Raw genomic sequence first — 23,153 nt, 5'->3', positions numbered from 1 at the left:
TCTACATACAGGGCAGTGTGTAAGTCCCGCACCACACACGGCACAACAGCATAAATGTCCACAAGGTAAAAATGCAATTCTCAGTTCACGGTCTAAACAAATATGACATTTTTGAGTACACACGGGATTCCCCGCCTCGTAACTGGGTAAGTCCCCCCAATCTCGACCACTCTCGGTAAGTTTGACTTTGGCGTTGAAAGCTTGTCGTACCCATTTTACACTTTCATTGCACACCAAGTAAGCACAATGAGGGCTCCAATACGCGTGTTCTATCCAAGGATCGTCCCCGTTCTCCCATTTCACCATCGACACCGAACAGTGAAAACAACACACACAACCCTCCGTTCCTCTGTAAAAGAATCCCGCTTCAGCAATGGCTGGTAATAATTTCTGTAAGACATCGGGTGCTGTTTTAAATGACTCTAGACGATCGAACAATCGGGCATAACCCGGTATGATGGTATGTCGTAGTGATCCACACTTACTCATGTTTGCAACTGTAGTTTTCCCGCAGATGTAATTCCTTTTTATTACCCGTAAGGGAGAGTGTTGTAATGCTGAACCTGCTGTCGCTTGTCGTACACTACGCGGTATTTCTTTACTAATGGGATGGTGCGAACATCGTGATGTCGTGTTCTTTGAATAAAGTGGGGGTAACGCACGTGGACTTCTTCCTCCCCTTTCAACATTTTTGCTAAGGTGGTGAGGAAAACGATCCTGGAAGCTCGATAATTGAGCGTCAGTCCTTTGACTTTACACATTGATTGTGCGCCCTGGGTCTCGTACGCGTAATTTTTTGGTCCTCCCGACATGTATTTGACGATGCGGTCACCACTAAATTCATCGGTCCACCCGCCTAAACTGTTGATGATGGTGGGATTGAACCGACTCTCATCGTGTTGGTAAATGATGCTGTCGGTATCGAAGTAGAGGACGCGATCCCCCAAAGGCTCTAGAGTCTCGTAGAGATGTAAACGAGCGTGTGCGGTGGTAAAACACGCTAACACCACATTGCCAAAAGGATAGTCTTCTAAAAATTCTTCTTTTTCCTGGTAATTGATCAGCATCATGTCGGCTTCGGGGTGATCTCGATTTTCCAGCAGCTCGACTCCTTTGATTTCTAGAGTGGCATCTTGTAATCTTTTCTGTAATTCTTCTTCCTCGGTTAAATACTGTGTTTGTGGTAGCTGTAATCGTTGTGCAAATTTTCCCCAGAGACAATTTAACAAGAGTTTGGCAATGGTTCTACGGACGGGGTATTTCTCAATGTCTATTAGGTTCATGAAGATGCCTTTCCGGCGCCGGATCTCACTGATGTATACTTGTTTCTGTTCGGGCGTCTGACATTCATCGGGAGATCCGGAAGCTTCTTGTTTGATCTTCAAGAAAGTGTCGATGTAAGATCGAAACAAATCCTGGCTGGTCTTTTCAAAATGCCAGACTTCGTGGATGCGCTCGACCCGATAGCCGAGATCGAGAGCTTTGTGTACTTCTACGGTCACCCAGGTTCTGGTCAGACTGCGTTCTGAATCGGTGTGACTGCATCGATCGTCGGGTCCTAAGTTGCGATGTTCAGCGCAGGTTCGGCATAAGGGGAAGAGTAATTTTCCGCCTGTCTTGTAGGGTAGCACGGGATGATACAGACCTCGGGGTGGGAGGACGCGGCAACGAATGAGTCCAAAGTACTCTCTCACATCGGCGAAATCGCTGGTGATGACTTGAGGATGGTCTATGGGAAACGGTATGTATTTCAACACGTAAGGATACAGGGAACACACATCGATGCATCGCATGTCTCCCTCCTCGCAATACAGGCGCGTGACATTGGTACGACCTCCGTATAAGGCATCGCGGGGATTTAAGGGGTCCTGAATATCGAGGTCTCGTAGGAATGTTTGTAACTCCGGACTGTTTTTGACTTGACGATCAAACTCGTGTTCCCAGATGCTCACTACCGTATATCCTTGTTGCTCTAAGGCGGCGGCTCGTTTCAAGGTCTCCTCGTACAGAGTTTAATACGTCTGCTGGACTCAACGGGGGTGGGCTTCCGTCAACAGATTCGGATAACAGGTGGGACACCCGTGCCAGTAGCAACCGTAAAATTCGTACACGGTGCGGGATTCCTCCTCGTAGCCGTCCACCGTATAGGGTCCTATGGTGATTTCGCCCCCGTTCTTAGCATGACGTATGTTGCGGTCCAGGGAGGTGAGTCAGCGGCAGGCCTTGGCCGAGTAGCGGCGCGATGGTTGGTAACCCATATTGGGGATGATGGCTATGGTGACCTGTGCCATGAATCCTCGTCGATAAGCTAAATTAGCCGTGCTAGCAAAAGTTATTGATTCCTGAAACGGGTCGACACGGACGAGTCCGTAGAGTGTCGTCTTCAATTGCACACAACAACGGCGTAAAATATCCACATCCGAGATACAGTAAGCCATGAATTCCTTCTGGAAATCGAACACTTTCCCGGCCTGTTGATTGTACCAGGTATGGAAGGCTGCACGATTGGCTATCGACATGTCGTCAGGATTGTAGTAGTGAGCATCTGGATAAGGCCCCACGTAATTCTGGTTCTGTTCCGTGTTGAAAAAGTGGGGGAAATAACCTTTTTTCAGTTCTGTTAATCCAAACGAAGAGGGCATCTTGGCGAGGGCAAAGGGGAGGAAATTGTATGAATCGATGAATCTCAACCCGAACACTCCCATACACAAGATTTTACTGCCGTTGAGGATGACTGCGGGTTTGATACATGCCGTATGCACTAGATAGTTCAAGATGAACTACCCATCGTATCCCTTGAAATCGTGCGCAATGGCGGTCGTTTCGTCGTGTTTCAAAGTCACATTACCCTTCTCGTCCGTCTCGGATTGTAACAACCAGTCCATAAACTGTTTTAAGGTGTCGGGGCCTTGAAATACGAAGCGACGTTGCGATCCAAACGCATGCCAATGTTCACAGCGCGTGTCAATGTCTAAACTGTCGCAATGTTGACACACACGTTCGGCCACACAGAGATTAGGGGGTGTGAATTCCGTTTTTCTGTGTACATTCAAAATCGAAATATATCTACATTTTCAATTCCTTGTTGCGTTTGGGCTTGGGTTTCTTTTGAACGAAGCAGTAATGTGGGGTGGTGACAAGTTTCTTGCAGATGTGACATTGTGTTTTTCCGCCACATGCGTGTCCCTTTAACAATTGCTTAGACATCCATTTCTGACGGTTGTCGTGGTATTACTACTGTAAGGCTTCAAGTGGGTCTGGTAACATGCATCATTTCTTAAAAAAACCTTACAATGAGAGCATTCCGTGCGGGTGCCGTCCGGGGAACAGGGGGTGTCGGCCAAACAAAACGAACAGCGGTGAGGACAGACGGTACGGTGGTCTTCGATGTGGCTATATCCAACATCACAGTAATCACAATAATATTGATTCTCCGTCACTCCCGTCATTGATGTTATGGTATCGTAATGTTCGTTATCCAGCAGAATGTTCAAACATTTTCCGCTCCCTTGTCCTCTGTAGATGGGGTCTAATCGCATTTGCCGTGAGTTTGTCTTAAATTGAAATATTTTCAAGCGATACACGGGAGCCAATATCTGATGTAATTTCTCCCACTCCTGAGGCCCACACGGTTGGTCGTTTGTACACCCGGCGAGTTCCATGAGAGCTAAGTCCTTTTGTTTCTGGTCGAGAGCTCGTACATCCCCTTTTCTCATCCTTAACCATTTTTTCCCATTCGGGGTCGGACTGCTCGGGTTTTTGACTGTGAAGTCGCGCCACAACGATAGCTCGAGGGAGACACAATGAATCGTCGGGGTTGTCGATCCGAACGATGGCTCTCTTAGAGGTCTTGAATTTCTCCTTATCCACGTGCAGATGTTTTTTCCTCATTCCGCCACTCCCTTGGGGGTATTTCACATAGAAAAAATCCAGCTGGATAGATCCGTCTGTAATGACAAATTCTTTCTTCGATTGCTGCACGGCTTCTATTTTGTTCAAAATTTTCTCCTCGTTGAGGTTTTTGGACTGGGTAAATTCGACCCAGATGTCTGGATCCAAAACGGAGTGTCGAATGTTGAGCCGTACATAATCGTTAAGGTTACACTGCATCCGTAATTTCACTTTTTGTAGTAAATCCCGAAATAAACGCCGAATAATTGAATAATCTGGAATGGGCCTAAAAGTTACATTGTAGTATTTTGTTTCACTCTGAATTTCCGGGAATGACGATCTCTATCCAGTTGAATGTGATAGTATTCCGACACTAACCTTCTAGGTTGTTGTTGTTGATTTCGTTCTCCGCGACCTTGCTGTAAAATTTCTAGTCGCTCTCTATTCCGTCTGCGGAGTTGTAATTCACGCGCTAGTTGTAAGTGAAGATGTTGTTCTAAATACCTCAATCGCTGCTCCCTTCTATATCTCTCTATATCACGAGTTTGCTCAGACATGATGCTGAAAAGTGACAATGTCACGGCTGTATCGCGTTTTTATACCCCTCTAACACGAACACACTTTCCCACCTGTCCAGCTTGACCCGCCCACACACCTGACACCTGCAACTTTGCACCTGCTTAGTCCCTCCTCTCGATACACTTTAACTCCGTGTGAAATTGTGTTTTATAAAACTTCCAAATAGCTGAGTTCATTGTTAAAGAAATACCCCCGTTTCCGAGAAATGAAAACGAAACCTAACCCGATCTATTTTTTTAATGATGAGGCAATACTTTTGCACATGATACTGTTGTTTTTCTTTCTCGCAGCTGTTCTGCACGCGCGGCGGTTGTTTTCAGAAAATCAGTTTCTATCACAGTAAAACAGCAGGAGTTCATCACGTGGTCAGTAAATTGTTATTCAAATTGTTGATTTGATAAATAAGTAAACTATTTACAATCTTAACCGAATTCGTTTTATAAAATTACCAAATAGTTGAGTTAATTGTTTACAAATATCTGCGTTTCCGAGAAATGAAAACGAAACCTGACGCCTATCTATTTTCTGTCAGCTGTTAGACGAGGTCAGTAAATTTGTTCATTGAATAAATGTGTAAACTTTCGACCATTGTTCATTAAGGATGTATGCTACACCAGAGAAATTTGATGTAGATGAAAAGTGTAGGATATGTACAAAAATATTTTGAATTTGAAAATTTGAAGATTTACTTTATTTTGTCAAAAAATACAGTTTTAGTACAAGGTAATCTGAAAAAAAATTAAAACCCCTGCTGGACCTGAACCTGCGACCTACAGTTCAGCAGTCGGTATTCTAACCTACTGAGCTACTCGGCTAGGCATTTAAACGGAAAAGGAAACGTCAAATATTGCTGATATCGATTTTGTCATCCATGTTTTTAAAGGAAGTCAGCCATTATGACGATGTAGAGTACTACCTTAATTCTTTTTATTTGAAAATTTAACATAAAGGAATATACCAGGAATACACAAGGAATACAAAACGTTCAAACGCTATCCCCCCACCTCCCCTGCTGGACATCGCCAGCTCTGCCCACCTCCCCCAGCTTGACCGCGCCAACCCCGCTTGACCGCGCCAGGTGGCCTTCCGGCCACCTGGCCAAGTGCTTGACCCGTCTATAAAGCCCCGCACTCCAAACTACACTCAAAACTGCACTCAGTTGAACCGCCTATCGGCCCGCACTCAAAACTGCACTCAGTTGAATCGCCCATCGAGGCGCGTTATACTACTCATAATTTTTCGAGCCTCGAAACCAGCCTCGCTTATGATCATTCATATTAGTCACAGCGGTGATGGCAGTTGCTGGGAAACAACAGGTTAACTTATCATCATCATAAAGTAAGTAGGCTTATAACTACATTTTTCGCTTTCGATATCATAGAACTTTGTTTTATATATTCGCCATGTAAAAGTGGCAATTTAGGCATAGTTGCAGATGGTATTTAAAACTGTTTAAAATGAAACAACAGAACGGTATGTTTAATATTTTTGTTTTATAAATTGATGACATTCTTGTGTGTTTACAAATTACAAAATAGACTCTGTATAAATATCCTGTTGCGTTTTGTTTCTGTTATGATGTCATTGCAGAGCCGGATCCAGTGTTTACGAAAGGATGTATGTGAAAGTCGAGTATTAGCTAAAACGGGTGCCAATCTGGAATTTTACTCACAATATTTCTATTAATTAAATTTATGACTAAAGGGGGTGTCTAAATTCCCCACTGCATTGCATCAACGAGAAGCTAGGTGAAAGTGCTGGAACTGACTTTTGAAGCGGTGATTGTATAAATATGCAAGGAAAGACTGATCACGTGACCAACCTCATTTTTCACGAAATTGAATCTCAATTTCATTAGTACTGTTATATAAGGAAGTGAATTGGCAAATGTGTCTCGTGCGTTTTAGAAATTTCGGACTAATAGAATAAAAAAAAATCTGCTCTATATGAGGATTAACGTTTCTGGGCATCACTACGATATGGCCCCTTAAACGACGATGGGCTATACGAGTCATCCCATATCGTAGTCCATCTCAGAAACTTCTCAATCATGGTTGCATGAGTAATATTTGGATAGGAAAGTTTTCTCTACTAATGAATTACACATTTCTCTATGCGTCAAGACGGTTGTATATTCTAGGATTTCAATGCTAGATTAATTCCTAGATGTTAAAAAATAAACACTAAAATCATTTTTATCAATTTAATTTTCTAAATATATAAAGTTGGCTACAGGACAGAGCCTGAGAATTTGTTGTAGATACTATATTTATATAACAAATCGTATGTTCCTGTATGAACCAACCAATACGGGACTTTCGAGATACGGATTCACTACGACTTTTATCGCGCGTTGAGCGTAATTTGTAGGGTATGTCACTTCCGGATTACAATAACAACTAAGTAAACAACCATGCGATATTCCTATTGCTATCAGATTCCTGCATTTAAATGTTATCTTACAAAAAAAAGGAATCACTACAACCATTTTATAGGAAAATACAATTGATTAATTTATGCGAGTCGGCGCGGGAAATAAATCTAGGGAATATCTTGAGGATATCGCGTCTTCACGCCTTGCATCCAATGGCACTCGTCTAAATGCGCCTTTTCCCTTCCATCTAATTTACACCCAGGTACTAAGAAACCAACAGTGACTTGGATCGTCACCGTAGGACTGAGTATATCGCTTTATGGACTGTCTGGTAGCGAAACCCCATTTGTATCGATGTCAACTTTGCCCTACAATTGGTTATTATCACGTGACCGTGGTGTATAAGCGTCAAATATAATTGGTCGTTCCGGCAAATCCCGAAAGTTCCGTATTTCAGCACGCGCCACAATCCGTTCATATTGACTATGAACGGATTATGAACTAGTTTAATGCACGCGACTGAGAGAGAGAGAGAGAGAGAGAGAGAGAGAGAGAGAGAGAGTAATGATTTGAGAAAAAGACAATATGTGTTAGGTCTACAAAGATCTCGCAAAGTCACACCTCGGATTAAGATTGTGAACTTACATTGTACGTGGATTATTATCCAAATGTTGTGGTCTCCTAACTCCAAAATACAGTGCACCGTGCAATGTTGATAAAAGGCAGGGTAAGACGAAGTGTGACGTCATGTATATGCCTTGATGTACGTTACAATACGATTGCGACATAGGTGAATCTGTGGAGTTCTTTTTATGCAACAACATATTTCCTAAATCATACAAGCAATGTAAAAAATAATTTAAAAAATGGTGATTTAGTAAATGAATATAAATATAAGAAATAACCATCACTTTTGAGCTGGTCATGGTCAATATGGACGGATTTGGATTTGAGGCAACTTCTCTGCGAATCGCTAGCTCGGTTCACAGAATTTGCCTCAAATCCAAATTCGTTCATATTGACCATGAACAGCTCTAAAGTGATGCTCATTTCTTAACTGATTACAATCACCGCCGGGTCACAGTACAGGTATAGTCTCAGTGGTGAAAACTCTATTTACGCTTGAATTTAAGTTTGTTTGTTTTTTTCGACAATATTAAAGATTAAATCTAGTTTCATTATTATCTTATTTCTATTTTTGTTTTGTTTGGGGATATCTTGTATACATGAAAGTGCATAATACAAATTTTTGTACAACTGGTTGCATCCTATTAGCACAATAAATGTAAAAAAAAAATTAGAACAGTCTTTTCGGAACTAAAATCCCCGCAGGGCACACTATATGATTGATAAAACAGACCCCCCTCAGATCAAACCAACAGTTGTCTAATCAAATGGTCATTTAGTATATCATTTTTTTATGGAAAATGTTTTAAAGAAATCAATGAATCATTCAAATATGAAGATATTTCCGGTGTTGCTTAATATAAACACTATAATACCAATAAATAGGATTTTCAGAGAATTCAATTGCTTATAAGCATTTCTCTTAATTTGGTACATGGTTTAAAAATTGCTAGAGTATGACCCCCCCCCCCCCCCATACGCCTACAGGAAATGGATATACATTGTATAGAAAATTGAAATAGTCATACCTTCGCTATGAATCAAAATCTAAGGTACATAAATCTTCTTTTACTTTAATAAAAATGTAAAAGATATGATTCAAAGCTTTGAATTTTTTTTTTTTTTTTTTAAATATTTTCAAATAACAATATTCTTAAACAAAATAGAAATTATCAAAACTTTCTAATACTTTAAAATATAGAAATGCATAACTTTAGTCTAAGAGCAATGTTTTTACAACGTCTAAATCAAATATCTTGAATAATGTTTAAGATATACTGTTTTTAATAAAAAAAAAAAAAAGTCAGAGACCATAAGTAGAAAAAAAAGCCTGTAAATTGAAGAAATGTTGTCCAATCAATATGAAAATACCAGGTGCACATCTTCATATGGTGAGTAATGAGTGTACAGATTGTCAGAAAAATTGATCCACTAGTTTTTTAGAAGTTGCACGGACAAAATCATGTCTATAGACAGACGGACAGATAAACAGACAGACAGACAGACGAATAGACAGACGGGTAATGATGCTTCCAATATACCCCCCCCCAAACTTTGTTTGAGGGGGTATAAAAAAAAAACTTTATCTTTATGATAATATTTGCATTCAATTCAAATATGATTTTCTGAAGATGTCATTGTAATATCAAATATTCTAGAATTACCCATACTTGTTAGTCATATAGCTGGAACAGTCAGGAATCAATGATCTTGTGAACGTAGACGATCAGGCTGACAATGCTAACTACTTTAGTGACGTCATTGTGAATTATTCCCACATGAACAATATATCTAAAATGTTCGTATTATTATTATATTTGAATGTGAATGTTTTAAATACCTTAACGTTAAAACCTTAAGTAAGAAAACAATCTGCCCATCAGGAGTATATCACTACAGATAGTTTCACACCGCACATTCATTTGTTCTCCTGTTTTTATGCCTTGTTTATACGAATGCGCATCAAATCTTATTTTGAGAACCAAAATAATGCGCATTAGATTAATTCGAATTGAATAGAGTGAAGGGCAGTGATATTTAGTGCAAAGTAAATTAATGTGTATTAAACATTCGTATGGATTTCTATATTAACGAGTGCGCGAAATAGATAAAAGAATAGACTATATCACTGAAAATTATTTTTAGAGATATCTTTGTGAATATTGTGTAGATATACATAATTCATGATTCAAAATAATTTAACTGTAACTGATCTACACACAAGGGGTTTATCGTGTTTGGTTTTAGCTCACCTGAGCTGAAAGCTTAAGTGAGCTTATCTGATAGCCTGTTGTCCGTCGTCTGTCCGGCCGTCTGTAAACCTTTAACATTTTCGACTTCTTCTCCAGAACCACTGGGCCAATTTCAACCAAGCTTGACGAAAAGCATCCTTAGGTAAAGGGCTTCCAAGTTTGATCAAATGAAGGTCCGTATCCCTTTAAAAGGGAGATAATAACAAAAATGCAAAAAATAGGGTGGGGTCATTTAAAACTCTTCTTCTCAAGAACCACTTAGGCAGAAAAGTTGAAATTTACGTGAAAGCTTCCTGAAATAGCGCAAATGTAAGTTTCCTAATTGCATGGCCCCTGGAGGTTGGATGGGGCCACAATAGGGGATCGAAGTTTTGCATACAAATATATATTCTTTAAAGAAAAACTAATATTTACATGAAGGCTTCCTGATATGGTGCATATTGAAGTTTGTTGAAATCATGCCCCCCGGGGGTAGGATAGGGTCAAAGGGGGATCAAATTTTGCATACAAATATATAGGAAAATCTTTAGAAATCTTCTTCTAAGAAACAACAGGGCCAGGAAAGTGGAGATTTACATGAAAGCTTTCTAACATAGTGCAGATTAAAGTTGGTAAAACTCATGGTCCCCGGGGGCAGGATGGGGCCACAATGGGGGAATCAAAGTTTTACATAAAAATATATAGGGAAAATCTTTAAAAATCTTCTTCTCAAAAACTACTGGACCAGGAAAGTTGACATTCACATGAAACCTTCCTGACATAGTCCAGATTCAAGTATTTTAAAATCATGGCCCCCCGGGGGGGGGGGGGGGTACGATGAAGCGACAATAGGGGATCAAAGTTTTACATACAAATACAAGTATAAAGGGAAATTCATTAAAAATCCTCTGAAAAATCACTGGGCCAGAGAAGTTTACATTCACATGAAAGCTTCCTAACAAAGTCCAGATTCAATTTTGGCCCCCAGAAGTAGGTTGGGGCCACAATAGGGATCAAAGTTTTACATGCGAATATATAGAAAAAATCTTTAATTATGAGCTAAGGTGACTCAAGTGAGCGATGTGGCCCATGGGCCTCTTTTTAAATGTTCCTAAGAGATTACTTGTTATTTACTCTGACGACCAGCATTCAATCAAGAAATGTAGTGTTTCTTTTTCTCCATTCTACTGTTGTGACGCAATTTTAATTACAAATACGTATCACAAATCATTTAAAAGCAATTCCTTCCATATGTAGTACTCGGTTTGTCTATGCAGATCAAACATTTACGTCTGGCATTATCTGATGATATACTATGTGTACATGTAGTGATTACTATCATTTACATTTTTTTCGCTTAAAAATAACATTAATAGATATAGCTGACCACGGGTTGAATGCAAGTGATCCACATTTGCCATCACGTATGCGTCTACATTTAATGTGCGTTAGTTTCGCTTTGCGTTCACACGGAGCTAATGCAAAGTAAATTTGACTCGTATTAGATCGCGACGTCAATTTTAATTCGAAGTAAACTAATGCGCATTAAAAGCTCCGTGTGAACACGGTGCAGATTTAATTCGCATCAACTTACGTTTAATGCGAATTTAATTATTCGTGTGAACGTGGAATTATTTATTTATTATTCATTTTCTTTTTTGATATTTCGGGTTTTTAATCCTTTTCCCTGACTTTGAAATATCAATATTATGTTCTTAGACTAAAATGTCAGTTAACGTAGTTCCACCCTCCTGTGACGTCATAAGATTTCGCACAGTCAATGATTTATTGAGATTTATGCATGACAGAAGCATAAAGTTTGCTTGATTCTTTTTCAATAGTTATTGTAAAAAATCTTGTTAACCATAATATATTTCAAAAGTCTAAGTTATATATGAATGATCGAATTCAAGGGCAATGACCCTGTTTTCATTGAATCCATTATCAAGTCCATTATGTAATAGATTTCCTTTATTTTTCACAAACATTTTGTATATTTGGGTCAAATGCTGTCTGACGTGTTTCATACCGATTGTTAAGCCGTTCTTGGCACACTGATTTTGACTGCGGATATTTCCGTTTACCTGATCAGGATATTGGGCTCACGGCGGGTGTGACCGGTCAACAGGGGATGCTTACTCCTCCTAGGCACCTGATCCCACCTCTGGTGTATCCAGGGGTCCGTGTTTGCCCAACTATATATTTTGTATTGCTTATAGGAGTTATGAAATTGATCACTGTTCGTTATCTTCACCTTTTTAAAGAAACATTTTATGAAATTGTTATGAATACTATTAAATCCTTTTAACCAGTTTTTATGAAATTTTGATTAGGCATCGCGCTCAAAATCACACGGCCTCTCACCTCTCTAGGCGCGGGTTCGAATCCCGTTCGCGCCGGTGAGTGAGAAAGTTTTCCCAGTTTACTTACGAAAGGTCGGTGGTCTCTCCCCAGGTATCTGGGTTCTCTCTTCCACCAATAAAAAAACTGGATGCCACCAGATAACTGAATTCAATTCTATTTTTATATCTGGGGTCATTCACTTTCCCTCAGAGTTTCAGTATTTTCGCTGGACCCTGTAGGTTTTAACCTGAATTTCTTCAGTATTTGCCCTCATGTATATGCTAGGCATAATGCAGACACCTACATGATACATATATTTTTTTTTCATTACCCACTCTGCTACTCTCGCAATGTATAATAAAATATTCGATTCATTTCTAACACATGTATGCAATCCCTTACCTTATCTTTAAATAAATTTGAGTAAATAAATTTAAGTGCGAAACTGTTCCATGCTACCGTGAAACTTTTATTTTGCTTTTTAAACATAAACCAACAATTTTTAATTGTAATTTATTTTCTTCTTTAAAAAGGGTATTGATATCCCAATATTTAGTGGGAAGTTCCCAGGTATCATCCGCTAGCGACAGTCTACTGGCAAATCCAGACATGCATTGGAAGGATGCTGATGTGGAGGACACAGGGACACCTGATACAAGAACTGTGGCATTTCATTCGGGGTGACAACCTGGCTTTCAGTTGGGATGACTCTTTGAGGTTGAATATAGGGTTAAATCAGTATAAATTTGGTTACCATTCAAATAAATCCAGATAATACATTCACAAATGGAATCATGGCATTATGGTACACTGATATGTGTGTACCATTTTACTGTTTTTGTTGTTGTTGTTTTTGCTGCATAACTAGGGATCGCATACATACAAAAAAATTATAAGGTAGGACACGTTTTAAGGTATGGTGGCCAATACTGATTTTCTTTGCAATTTTCTTTCAGATATGGGACCCTATTACGGTATTCGGAGAACTGCAGATTTTATGAAGCTGTCTTTGACCGAAGATTTGGTTTTCTCCATTTGTGTTGCCACCAACCATTATGCTGAGATGGTCATATCTAGGGGGAAGGATTGCCATATACTTTCCAAGGAAGTTTGCAGCCTCTCACTGAAGAGGAACTGTACAGGTATTACTAGTTTTAAAAACCGATATTGTGGCAGTGATTTCCAGTTTAAAAAGAATAATAAAATGCATAGTAAAAAGATTACCTTTACCAAAATTAATCTGGCTGTGAATCTAACTCATTTATTAAATGTGTACAACAATTACCTCTGATAAAATTTCATAAGTAATTAAATGCATACTTTTCAGAGGGCCTTGATTGTCGGAAACATTTACAGAGCCAATTGAGTTACTTTTTTTTCTCCAGATTTTTGTGCATTATCTTATATATGCCTGCTGTGAAGTTCCAGTCGATAGACAGATATTGGTCAACGCATGCCCCTGTCGGAACAACTCATTATCAAGAATTATGTCTAGAAATAGGTTTAAGAGGTTGAAAATAAGAAAATTTTTGTTAAATATGATGCAACTACATTTAAATCTAGTGATTGAAAGTAAGTACTTGAACATTCGTATATGTTGAACTTGGAGAGGAAAAATGGTTAGTACTTTTTCATAACATTTGATAAGGTGTTGTTGCTGAGCAACCAAATATAATTGAATAAAAAAATAAATTATTTTAGATTAACAATAATTGAAAGATCTTTGTTTTAATGTTGCAATACTTATTCTATTTAATGGAACATAATGGCAAAACGTCATATTATTAGAAAATGATGGACAAGTAATTATATAAAGTACGAAGTTTCCATTTGATGTCCTTTGACCTTAATTCTCTTCATCATATTTTTTGTTAAAAACCTTTTAAAATGATTAAGATCTATTTAAAGATTATATTTTTAAAATAATGTGACATTTACTAATCATCATGGAATGTAATTACATTTAAATTGTGTCGAATGGATGCAGAAAGGCGAATTATGGTCAAAATTGTACTATGAGTGTTGTTACTTAGCAACCAAAATTATTTGTTTGTCAATAAAATTGATTAGTTTGATTGCGTTGTATTTGTAGTATTTTAAAAGGCACATTAGCTCATACATTTAGAATTTCCTATTTTTGACTCTAATCTAGTGAGAGGGGTCGTAATATATATATTTCAGAGAGAAAAGATTGCAAAAATGTGCACTTATATGACCTTTCACCCTGTAGACCTCTTTGAGGTCATGGAATACATTGACAACTTTTATAAGAAATTGTTCCCTGTCCAATTCCTAACAAAATTATATGTTGTATGCCTACCCCAAATCGTGATCCATGTAGATTTAAATCGATTTAAAAATACTGTCATTTAGTCTTTAAAAACCTCTAAAATGTGCCGGTAGAGAAAGGGTTAAGGAAAGTTGCAATTTTCTGACTTTGATAACAGGTATATGTGTGTTAATTGATAAAAGGTTCATTAATACCGCAGCATACTAATTTCATCATATTTCTTTGCTAATGACGTAAGGTTATTAAACTTTTATTGGTGAATATTGCATGTGAAAATGCACGAGCTTGCGAGTGTATTTTGACATCCAACGAGTGCCATTATAAGTTCAATAACCCTTTTATTATATAGCTAAAGTATTTAGTTGTTAAATTATATCCCTTTTCACTCAAAATACTCTACAATAGACGATAATTCATCAATGTTGGCATCTAAGGTGAAAGTGTGCAATATCATGCATTTTTTAACTGTTCAATATTAAACCCGTCATTGATGCATGAAGTAAACTGATTTTGTGAATGGGGACATTATAAGTTATGTACAGTAAAACATTTTGTTTAAATAAATGAATATGATATCAAATACCGGCTCTGTCAGATTCGGAGGACCGTCATCTGTCATTTTGGTTTGTTTACGTCGTTACGGTAACGACAATATTAAACGCTCATATTCGGAATGTTTCGGGCGCACACAATATACGCAATGCAGAGTTAGCGTTTAATAAATTCTCAGGATATTGAACGCTAACATTTTCTAGATTTTACGCAGATTTTATAATAGACTATTTATTAGCTATAATATGTATACGGTGTGACCGTTGGACCGAGCGAAGCATGGACTGGTGATTGGTATGTCCCAAGTGATGATCATAATTCCGTTAAGTACGGTAGATTATGATTCATTTAAATATATATATTTTGAATGAAATTTTCCTTGCGCTAAACACCCAGTAACATCCGAATATTAAAGGGGAATATATGGGGATAACAGTTCTACATGATCCGCCTACTAATTTAAGGTATTCAATGTATAATGACCATATCTCATATCTAATAAATGGATGGTGGAATATTTGTAATTATGGTATCATTTTGAAGGGTTCATCAAATAAAAATAGTCCACCATAGGAATTTTCAAAATTTTGTTTACTGTTTGATTTATTTCACCTTGAATTCAACATTGAAGTATATGGGAAAAGCATGTTTTATTACAATATTTTAAAAACAAATTATATTTTCATACAAATCTCTTGGTAGAAAGTTACTTACACTTTCTTTTTATGAAAATATGAAATAAAATTAATCATTGACCACACACATTTTTAGAAAATTAGATTTTTCTTATTTTTACAAAGGGCAGACAACTCTTCCAAAAAGTCTTAAGTGCAAAAAGGTCAGCTTCTAATCATTTATCAGGCATGTTAATTTCATCTGCTTCACTTTCATCATTATTTAACAATAAACTTTTATGTTGATCTAAATCCTTCAAAATTGTTCATTATCCTTTCATTATACATGGAATACCTTAACGCGGGAAATGAAGGCGACGTAAACCGTGCATTGTGACGTCAAATTTAGCCTCGACTTTTTTCTCTTTCAAAGCAAACAATCATAAACAACAACAATACATCCCGCTTAAAGGGCGTTAAAACTAATCAAAATTAACCCAACAAATTCAAAATGGTAAAAAAAAGTAACCGTACGTAAATCGTATATTCTTATTTAAAGAAACCCATGAACTCGTGCATCTATTTAGTCGTATTACTGTTTTTCTATATGATGATTGGCTAAACACGGTAACAATAATAATCAAACCATTCATTTTTAACAAACTGGGTGTTTGGATTACAAATTACACGTCAGTCTTGTATTTTTGGCATTCAAAGTTAAAACACGAATAACTCTAGAAGCATCTAATTAACAAAGGAATATGATGGCGCCCATATGGATCACAAAATTTTCTGTGAACGTATGTATGTAGAGATTATCTCTATTCATTTGCTGATTTGCTCATGTGTTCTTTTACATACGTGTTACCTTTAGAGCCTTCGCTCGGTAATATGTATACGGTGTGACCGTTGGACCGAGCGAAGCATGATATGGTCATTGGCGTGCCCAAGTGATAGACATAATTCTGTTCAGTACGGTAAATTACAATTTATTTAAAAATATGTATTATTTATGAAATTCCCCTTGCGCTAAACGCCCAGTATCAAAGCAAGGTGAAGATAACGAACAGTGATCAATCTCATAACTCCTACAAGCAATACAAAATAGATAGTTGGGTAAACACGGACCCCTGGACACACCAGGTGAACTCGTTATTCTATTTAGTAGTATTACTGTTTTTCTATTTGATGATTGGCTAAAGACTGTAACAATAATAATCATACCATTCATTTTTAACAAACTGAGTGTTTGAATTACAAATTGCACGTTAGTCTTGTATTTTTGGCATTCGAAATTAAAACACGAATAACTGTAGAAGCAACTAATGAACAAAGCATAATGGCGGCGCCCATATGGATCACAAAATTTTCAGTGAACGTATATAGAGATTATCTGTATTCATTTGCAGATTTTCTCACTTTTTATTTTACGTATAAGTGTTACCTTTAGAGCCTTGCTTCGCTCGGTATAATAAGATGTAATATGTTGTACGGTGTGACCGTGGAGACGAGCGAAGCCCATTAACATCTTGCAACACGGCTTAATATGTATACGGTGTGACCGTTGGACCGAGCGAAGCATGTACGTAACTCCGTGTCACAAGTGATCATCATAATTCCGTTAAGTACGGTAGATTGTGATTCATTTAAATATATATCTTGTTATGAAATTTTCCTTGCGCTAAACACCCAGTAACATCTCAATATTAAAGGGGGATATATGGGGATAGCAGTTCTACATGATCCGCCTACTAATCTAACGCGGGAAATGAAGGCGACGTAAACCGTGCATTGTGACGTCACATTTAGCCTCGACTTTTTTCTCTTTTTCAAAGCAAACAATTATAAACAACAATAATACAGTTCGTATGCAATGAAAAAGGCAGTTAAAACTAAACAAAATTAACCAAGAAATTCAAAATGGTAAAAAAGTAACCGTAATTTTATCGTATACTCTTATTCAAAGAAACTCATGAACTCGTTCATCTATTTAGTCGTATAACGGTTTTATATGCATTTATTTGCTAAAACCTGTTACAATGATAATATTATATTATTCACTTTGAACAAACTGAGTGTTTAAATTATGAATTGCAAGTTAGAGTCTTCTATTATTGGCATTCAAAATAAAACACGAATAACTGTTGAAGCAGGTAATGAAAAAATAAATGGCAGCGCCCATATGGATCACGAAAATTTCAGTGAACGTATATAGAGATTATCTCTTTTTCTTTTGCTGATTTTGACTTTTTTCTTGTACATACATGTTACCTTTAAATCCTTGCTTCGCGGACGGGCCTTCGGTCCGTCCGAGCTTTGCTCGGTATAAACATTTTATCCGCCTCTTCATTTAACGCGGGGAATATAACGCGGTGGGTGTAAACGTCCTATAAGCTGCAATGTTTTTTTCTTCTTCTCTGAAACCGAGCAAAAACAAAACGTTTGAAGCTATGAGAAAGCTTGTCTGGAATTTGAAAACGTTTATGGTACTTTCTAAACAATTTAATTATTTTAATTACGGGTTTGTCAATGAAGTATACTGCAGTGACGGCGATAGTTTTCCAGAAGCATTATGGGTTATTTACTCATCTTTTTTCAGCTGATGAAGAGCAAATAATGTGACCCATATGTGTAATCATTGGAGCGGCGACGCGAGCTTCTTTTTTAAGAATCAACAATCAAATATAAGATTTGAACCTATAAATCTAGAAGGGTGGAATTACACACGCTCGTCGGACAGTGAAATTCAACAAGGAAGCATGTTGTGCACTCTGAATTGATACAACACACATTCTGAATAGAAAAGTCTTAAAGTTTAAAATAAAAATCTCCAGATGTATATTGTTTGTCATCATACATAGATATTGCACCGACATTTTGTCACAACCTCACTCTCAGAGAAATACATAATCAGTTCACATGTCAGATGGATTGGTGCACCATGACTCACATGTATATTGTACCGTTTGCGGTACTCTTGTTTAAAATATTTTGTATCAATATAAAATTAAACAAAGTACATAATTTTACTTAATTTATGCTAGAAAAATCATCTAACGATCAATCTTATTTTTGGCTATGCTGTCTTAGTCATACATAATCTGATATATTGACGGTGCTACCGTTTGAGCGAGCGCAGCTTCATGTATGTACATATTTTGTAATGTTTATGCTTTGATCAGGTATGAATTTTCTCTCGGGGTTTTACATTAAACATCATTAAAACATGTGATTGAAATATTTTTTATGCTATATATACATTTTATTTCTGCTGCCTTCACTCTAACCTTTGATGCACGACACTGTTCTGAACTGTATGCTCTCAGCAGTCGACTGCCTCTACTTTCCTTTTTTTATTCTCCATCTTTTCAAGTTACTAATTGTATGATAAAAATGACCAAACCGTTCAAGTTTGTAAAACTGTGTTTAAACAGCATTGCCTTTGAACATAAAACGCATTTCAATGTAATGATGATTTAAAAATAAATCGATAAATTCAACTATTGGGCCTGTATATGCGCTGATTCAAGCACTCATTATTTTTAGTCACACACACACACACACACACACACACACACACACACACACACACACACAACCCAAACATTTTTTAAAAATGTTTTCAATCCGACCGAATTCGATTGATTTTGTGTAATGTTTTAAATAGCACTAATTCAGTACTTGTGCTCCCTCACATATTCTAACAATTTAAGTTAGTGTAATATTCGGTTAAGCATATTCAATAAGGAAAATCAGCTGCCGCGCTTTCTACATTTATTTTCGGAACATGTGTTCACAACATAAAATACAGAACTAATACGAACATGGACTACATACATGTAATTACGGGTTGCACTAATTGACGATATGACATGTATGAAGCATTAAGAGTATAGGATATTGCAGTTAGTATCCCGTTTTTTCTTGTTAGAATTGCTATTGAGAATTTAGTATTTTAATCAGATTTGTGGTTTGCAGTCAATTATACACAATTTGTATTCGATGCCATATTACGTATGCCTAATGTTTACGTATATTCAATATTGTCCTGGTAGTATGACTTTTACAGATGGAAATAACAAGTACGTATTTAGATCCGCCACTGTCAGTCTTATAATGACCTACGTCAAAACGTACATGTAGACATGACGTCACACATCATCTTAGCCTGCCTTTCATAAACATTGCACTTCGTTAAACATTTCACCTAATGGTGCACTGAATTTTGGACCTAGGAGGCCACACGATTAGGATGATAATCCACGTAAGTTCACAATCATATTCCAAAGTGTGACTTTGCGAGATCTCAGCCATTTTTGATAAGGGACTTCCGGGATTGGCGTCAAAAATTTTCCTTGTTAGGGGTTTAGATTTAGCTCGGATTATTTCCCGCGCTGTAGTCATTAGAGCTCGCAGTACGAGCTAACGTCTCGCTATTATCAACTCTTAACATCTTAGGACCCCATTGGAAATAAGCAAGTTTTATAAATTGCTTTCACGGGTATCCTAGGCAAAGAATGGTTTAAAGTATATAACGTGTATTGTCTGTGATCAGATATGGTTTTGTGATAAGCATGTATCTTGATAATTATGTTATTAGTGGCTATAGCTGTGATAATATCTGGAATGCTATTGTGTACATATGATAGCGATGTGCCAAAAATTCATTCGTGATCCCTAATTGACATTATTGCATTTTGCAATGTATTTTATTATGATTTGTAATTCATATGATGCTTTGCCTGAATAAACATAATAATAATAACCATTCAGTATAATAAAACAAATATTACATGTAGTTGAGGGTAACATTGAAAATTTTCACCCCTAGAGAAAGCATTGTCAACCTAGACTATGCCTCGGTTGACAACAGTTTTCTCGGGGTGAAAATTTTCAATGTTACCCTCAACTACATGTAATATTTATATAATACATCTGATGACGGGCATATAAAAATGATATGCATGTTTGTTTGTACAGTATTTGCTTTGCTATTACAGATAATGATGGTACGCTTAATAATGAAACGTGAAAGGGTATGCTATTTCGATTGCGATTGCTACTTCCACATTATCATTTTCGAAAATACGTCTATGACCATTGTTATGATCTTTCTGTAAAAACACTTTGATCTGAGAAAACTTTAAAGGTGTCTGTGATAAAAACTTGTCACATATTTACAGTGATTTTCTTTTGTTGTTCAGGAATTGTATCTGGTTATCATCAACAGTGTCTTGTTATCGCATATGTGATAAAACGAGCTCCTCCCACCTTGTCATCGCATGGGCGGTACTAACATCAAAATTACGCAATAGAAACAAGACAGGGATAATTCAGTTTTTCGTGAAGTTACTTTTGCTGTTTCACGGGTAAAGCATGCGCCGATCGATGTATGGGGCGTTGAAACATACCAGAAGTGTTATGTAACAAATACATGTATACACATACCTGTGACCGTTTTTGCAGTCAGTAATGTTAAATAGTTCTCTCTCTCATTTTATAAAGAGTTTGCTAATGCAAGTCTTTAATCCTTTTCCCACTTTAATATTTGTGTTATACAGAGACCACAATGTGATAGATACTGCCAGGGATAATCAGTTTTCGTTAAGTTAGTTTTGCTGTTTTACGGGTAAAACGTGCGTCGATTGATGATGGGCGTTGAAGCAAACAGGAATTGTTATGTAACAGATATACACATACCTGTGACCGTTTTCTCCCAGTCAGTAATGATAAGTAGCTCTCTCTCTCTCTCTCTCTCTCTCTCTCTCTCTCATTTTATAAAGAGTTTGCTAATGCAAGTCTTTAATCATTTTCCTACTTTAATACATTTGTATTTATGTTATACATGTTTTCTAAAAGCATTTGTACAAATACATGTATAGAATTAAATTCCTGAAAAATTATTTATGAAGCCATCAATATGTGATTGATACTGACAGGGATAATCAATTTTCGTTAAGTTAGTTTTGCTGTTTTACGGGTAAAGCGTATTAAATTTTATATACAAATGTACACATGCATCGTCCGACGATGCTATATGTCAATCTACCATTGTATTGAATGTATGGTTCAATAAAGGTAAAATGAGAAGCTTTTAAAATATGTGACAAGTCGGTTATCGTCTAGCATCCTCGTAAAATTCACATTATCAAAGAGATGGGTGGTCCCTCTCTAACTCGTGCGCTCCGCGCACTCGTGAAAGAAGGACCGCCCATCTATTTGATAATGTGAATTTTACTCGGATGCTAGAAGATAACCATTACTTACAACATCCACTGATACTGTTATGAATGATCCTCCTGTCTGACATGGTACAGTGTGTGAGGATGTCCAGCTGTAGTTTGTCTATGAACAGTTCGCACTTCTCATAAGGTATATACAAACATCTCTCTCCCTCACTCCTCTCATAATTCCACGACCGGCAGTATTCTGATACCACCTGATGTGACGCAGTAGTCAGGAAAAACTTCAGATCACTTTCCTCCACCAGACAATCCGTAACGAACGCGTACATGACGTCATGTCGGATGTCGTCTGATTTAAACTTGAACACGTAGTTTTCTATATAAATGATTTCCTCGAGATGGTTAGTTGTTGTAATTTCATCACAAACAGGTAGTTCTGTAAAGTATCGTTCTCTGATCGCATTGTACATATTGATGTGAGATTCGTCCTTGACCTTGACGGTGTAGTGTTCCACCATCAGAAGACAGTACAGGAGACAACGTTCAGCTGGAGGACGGTCGTGGTGCTGACCTGTAATGTTGAAATAATGTACGCTATATGATATCAATGTGATCAATCAAATACATATACTGTACACTGAAAATAAAAATTCCAAATTTATTTTAGAATTATTAAAAGAAAAGTTTGTATTTGATTATAGATTCATTTGTTTATTCAGTCTACGGGAGTCAGCGAGAGAATATATCTTTCGACCAAAGTGCAAGTGTATATATGAAATGTCGTTATTATATAGCGTTATAAAGAATATTACACCATGAGAGATCATATATGTACAAAATATTACACAATTTTACACAACAAAGTTGACTTGAATAGTTGTCTATCATGTTCTCTTATCCTCACCATAATTAGATATTATTTTAATACGATGACAGATCCTACAGAAATGAATTCCGTATCAACCTCATGTAAGCTGTATCATAAATCATAATAATTGTCTTAACTCCCTCATGTATGCAATGTAAACGGTGTTGTGGTCAAATGTAGTTTTTTTAGTAGAATGCCTCAGAAAAGTCAATTTAGTGTACATCTTTTTAAGGGATATGATGTTAAGTTGAAAGTATATGTAATCATTTTTTTAAAACAAAAAATGTTCAATTATAGAAAGAAGGAATCTTCTGTTTGATAAGTGACAACTTTTGTAAAGATACAATGAAACCTTTTTTTGATTGATTGATAATTTGTTTGTTTTACGTTTTGTCGAGAACTGTTCACTCAAATTGAGACGTCACCAGCTGTAGGAGAAGTACCACAGGTCCCCCCCCCCTTAGATTTTCTAAATTAACGTATATCGTGGTCTCTTGTTTATAAAAATGTAAACGATAAAAGAAGCAATAACTGCTTCCACTCTTGGAGAAATAAATGACAAATCTTTTGAATTACTTTTATTGCGAGAACTTACTTTT

General features: G+C 37.0%; 1 protein-coding gene across 1 annotated transcript in view; it reads right to left on the bottom strand.

Moving 5' to 3' along the window:
* LOC125676826 (uncharacterized) overlaps positions 1 to 23,153 on the bottom strand; it is a 157,825-nt gene that overhangs the window by 40,277 nt on the left and 94,395 nt on the right. Inside the window, exon 13 of the mRNA XM_056159787.1 lies at positions 21,769 to 22,257. Coding sequence (XP_056015762.1) covers positions 21,769 to 22,257 — 489 coding nt within the window. The remainder of the gene's footprint in view (positions 1 to 21,768; positions 22,258 to 23,153) is intronic.

The sequence above is a fragment of the Ostrea edulis genome, chromosome 3 (genome assembly GCF_947568905.1).
Source record: "Ostrea edulis chromosome 3, xbOstEdul1.1, whole genome shotgun sequence".
NCBI classification, from domain to species: Eukaryota; Metazoa; Mollusca; class Bivalvia; order Ostreida; family Ostreidae; genus Ostrea; species Ostrea edulis.
Note: the sequence above shows the minus strand (reverse complement) of the source record. Positions and strands in the feature narration are given on the sequence as shown.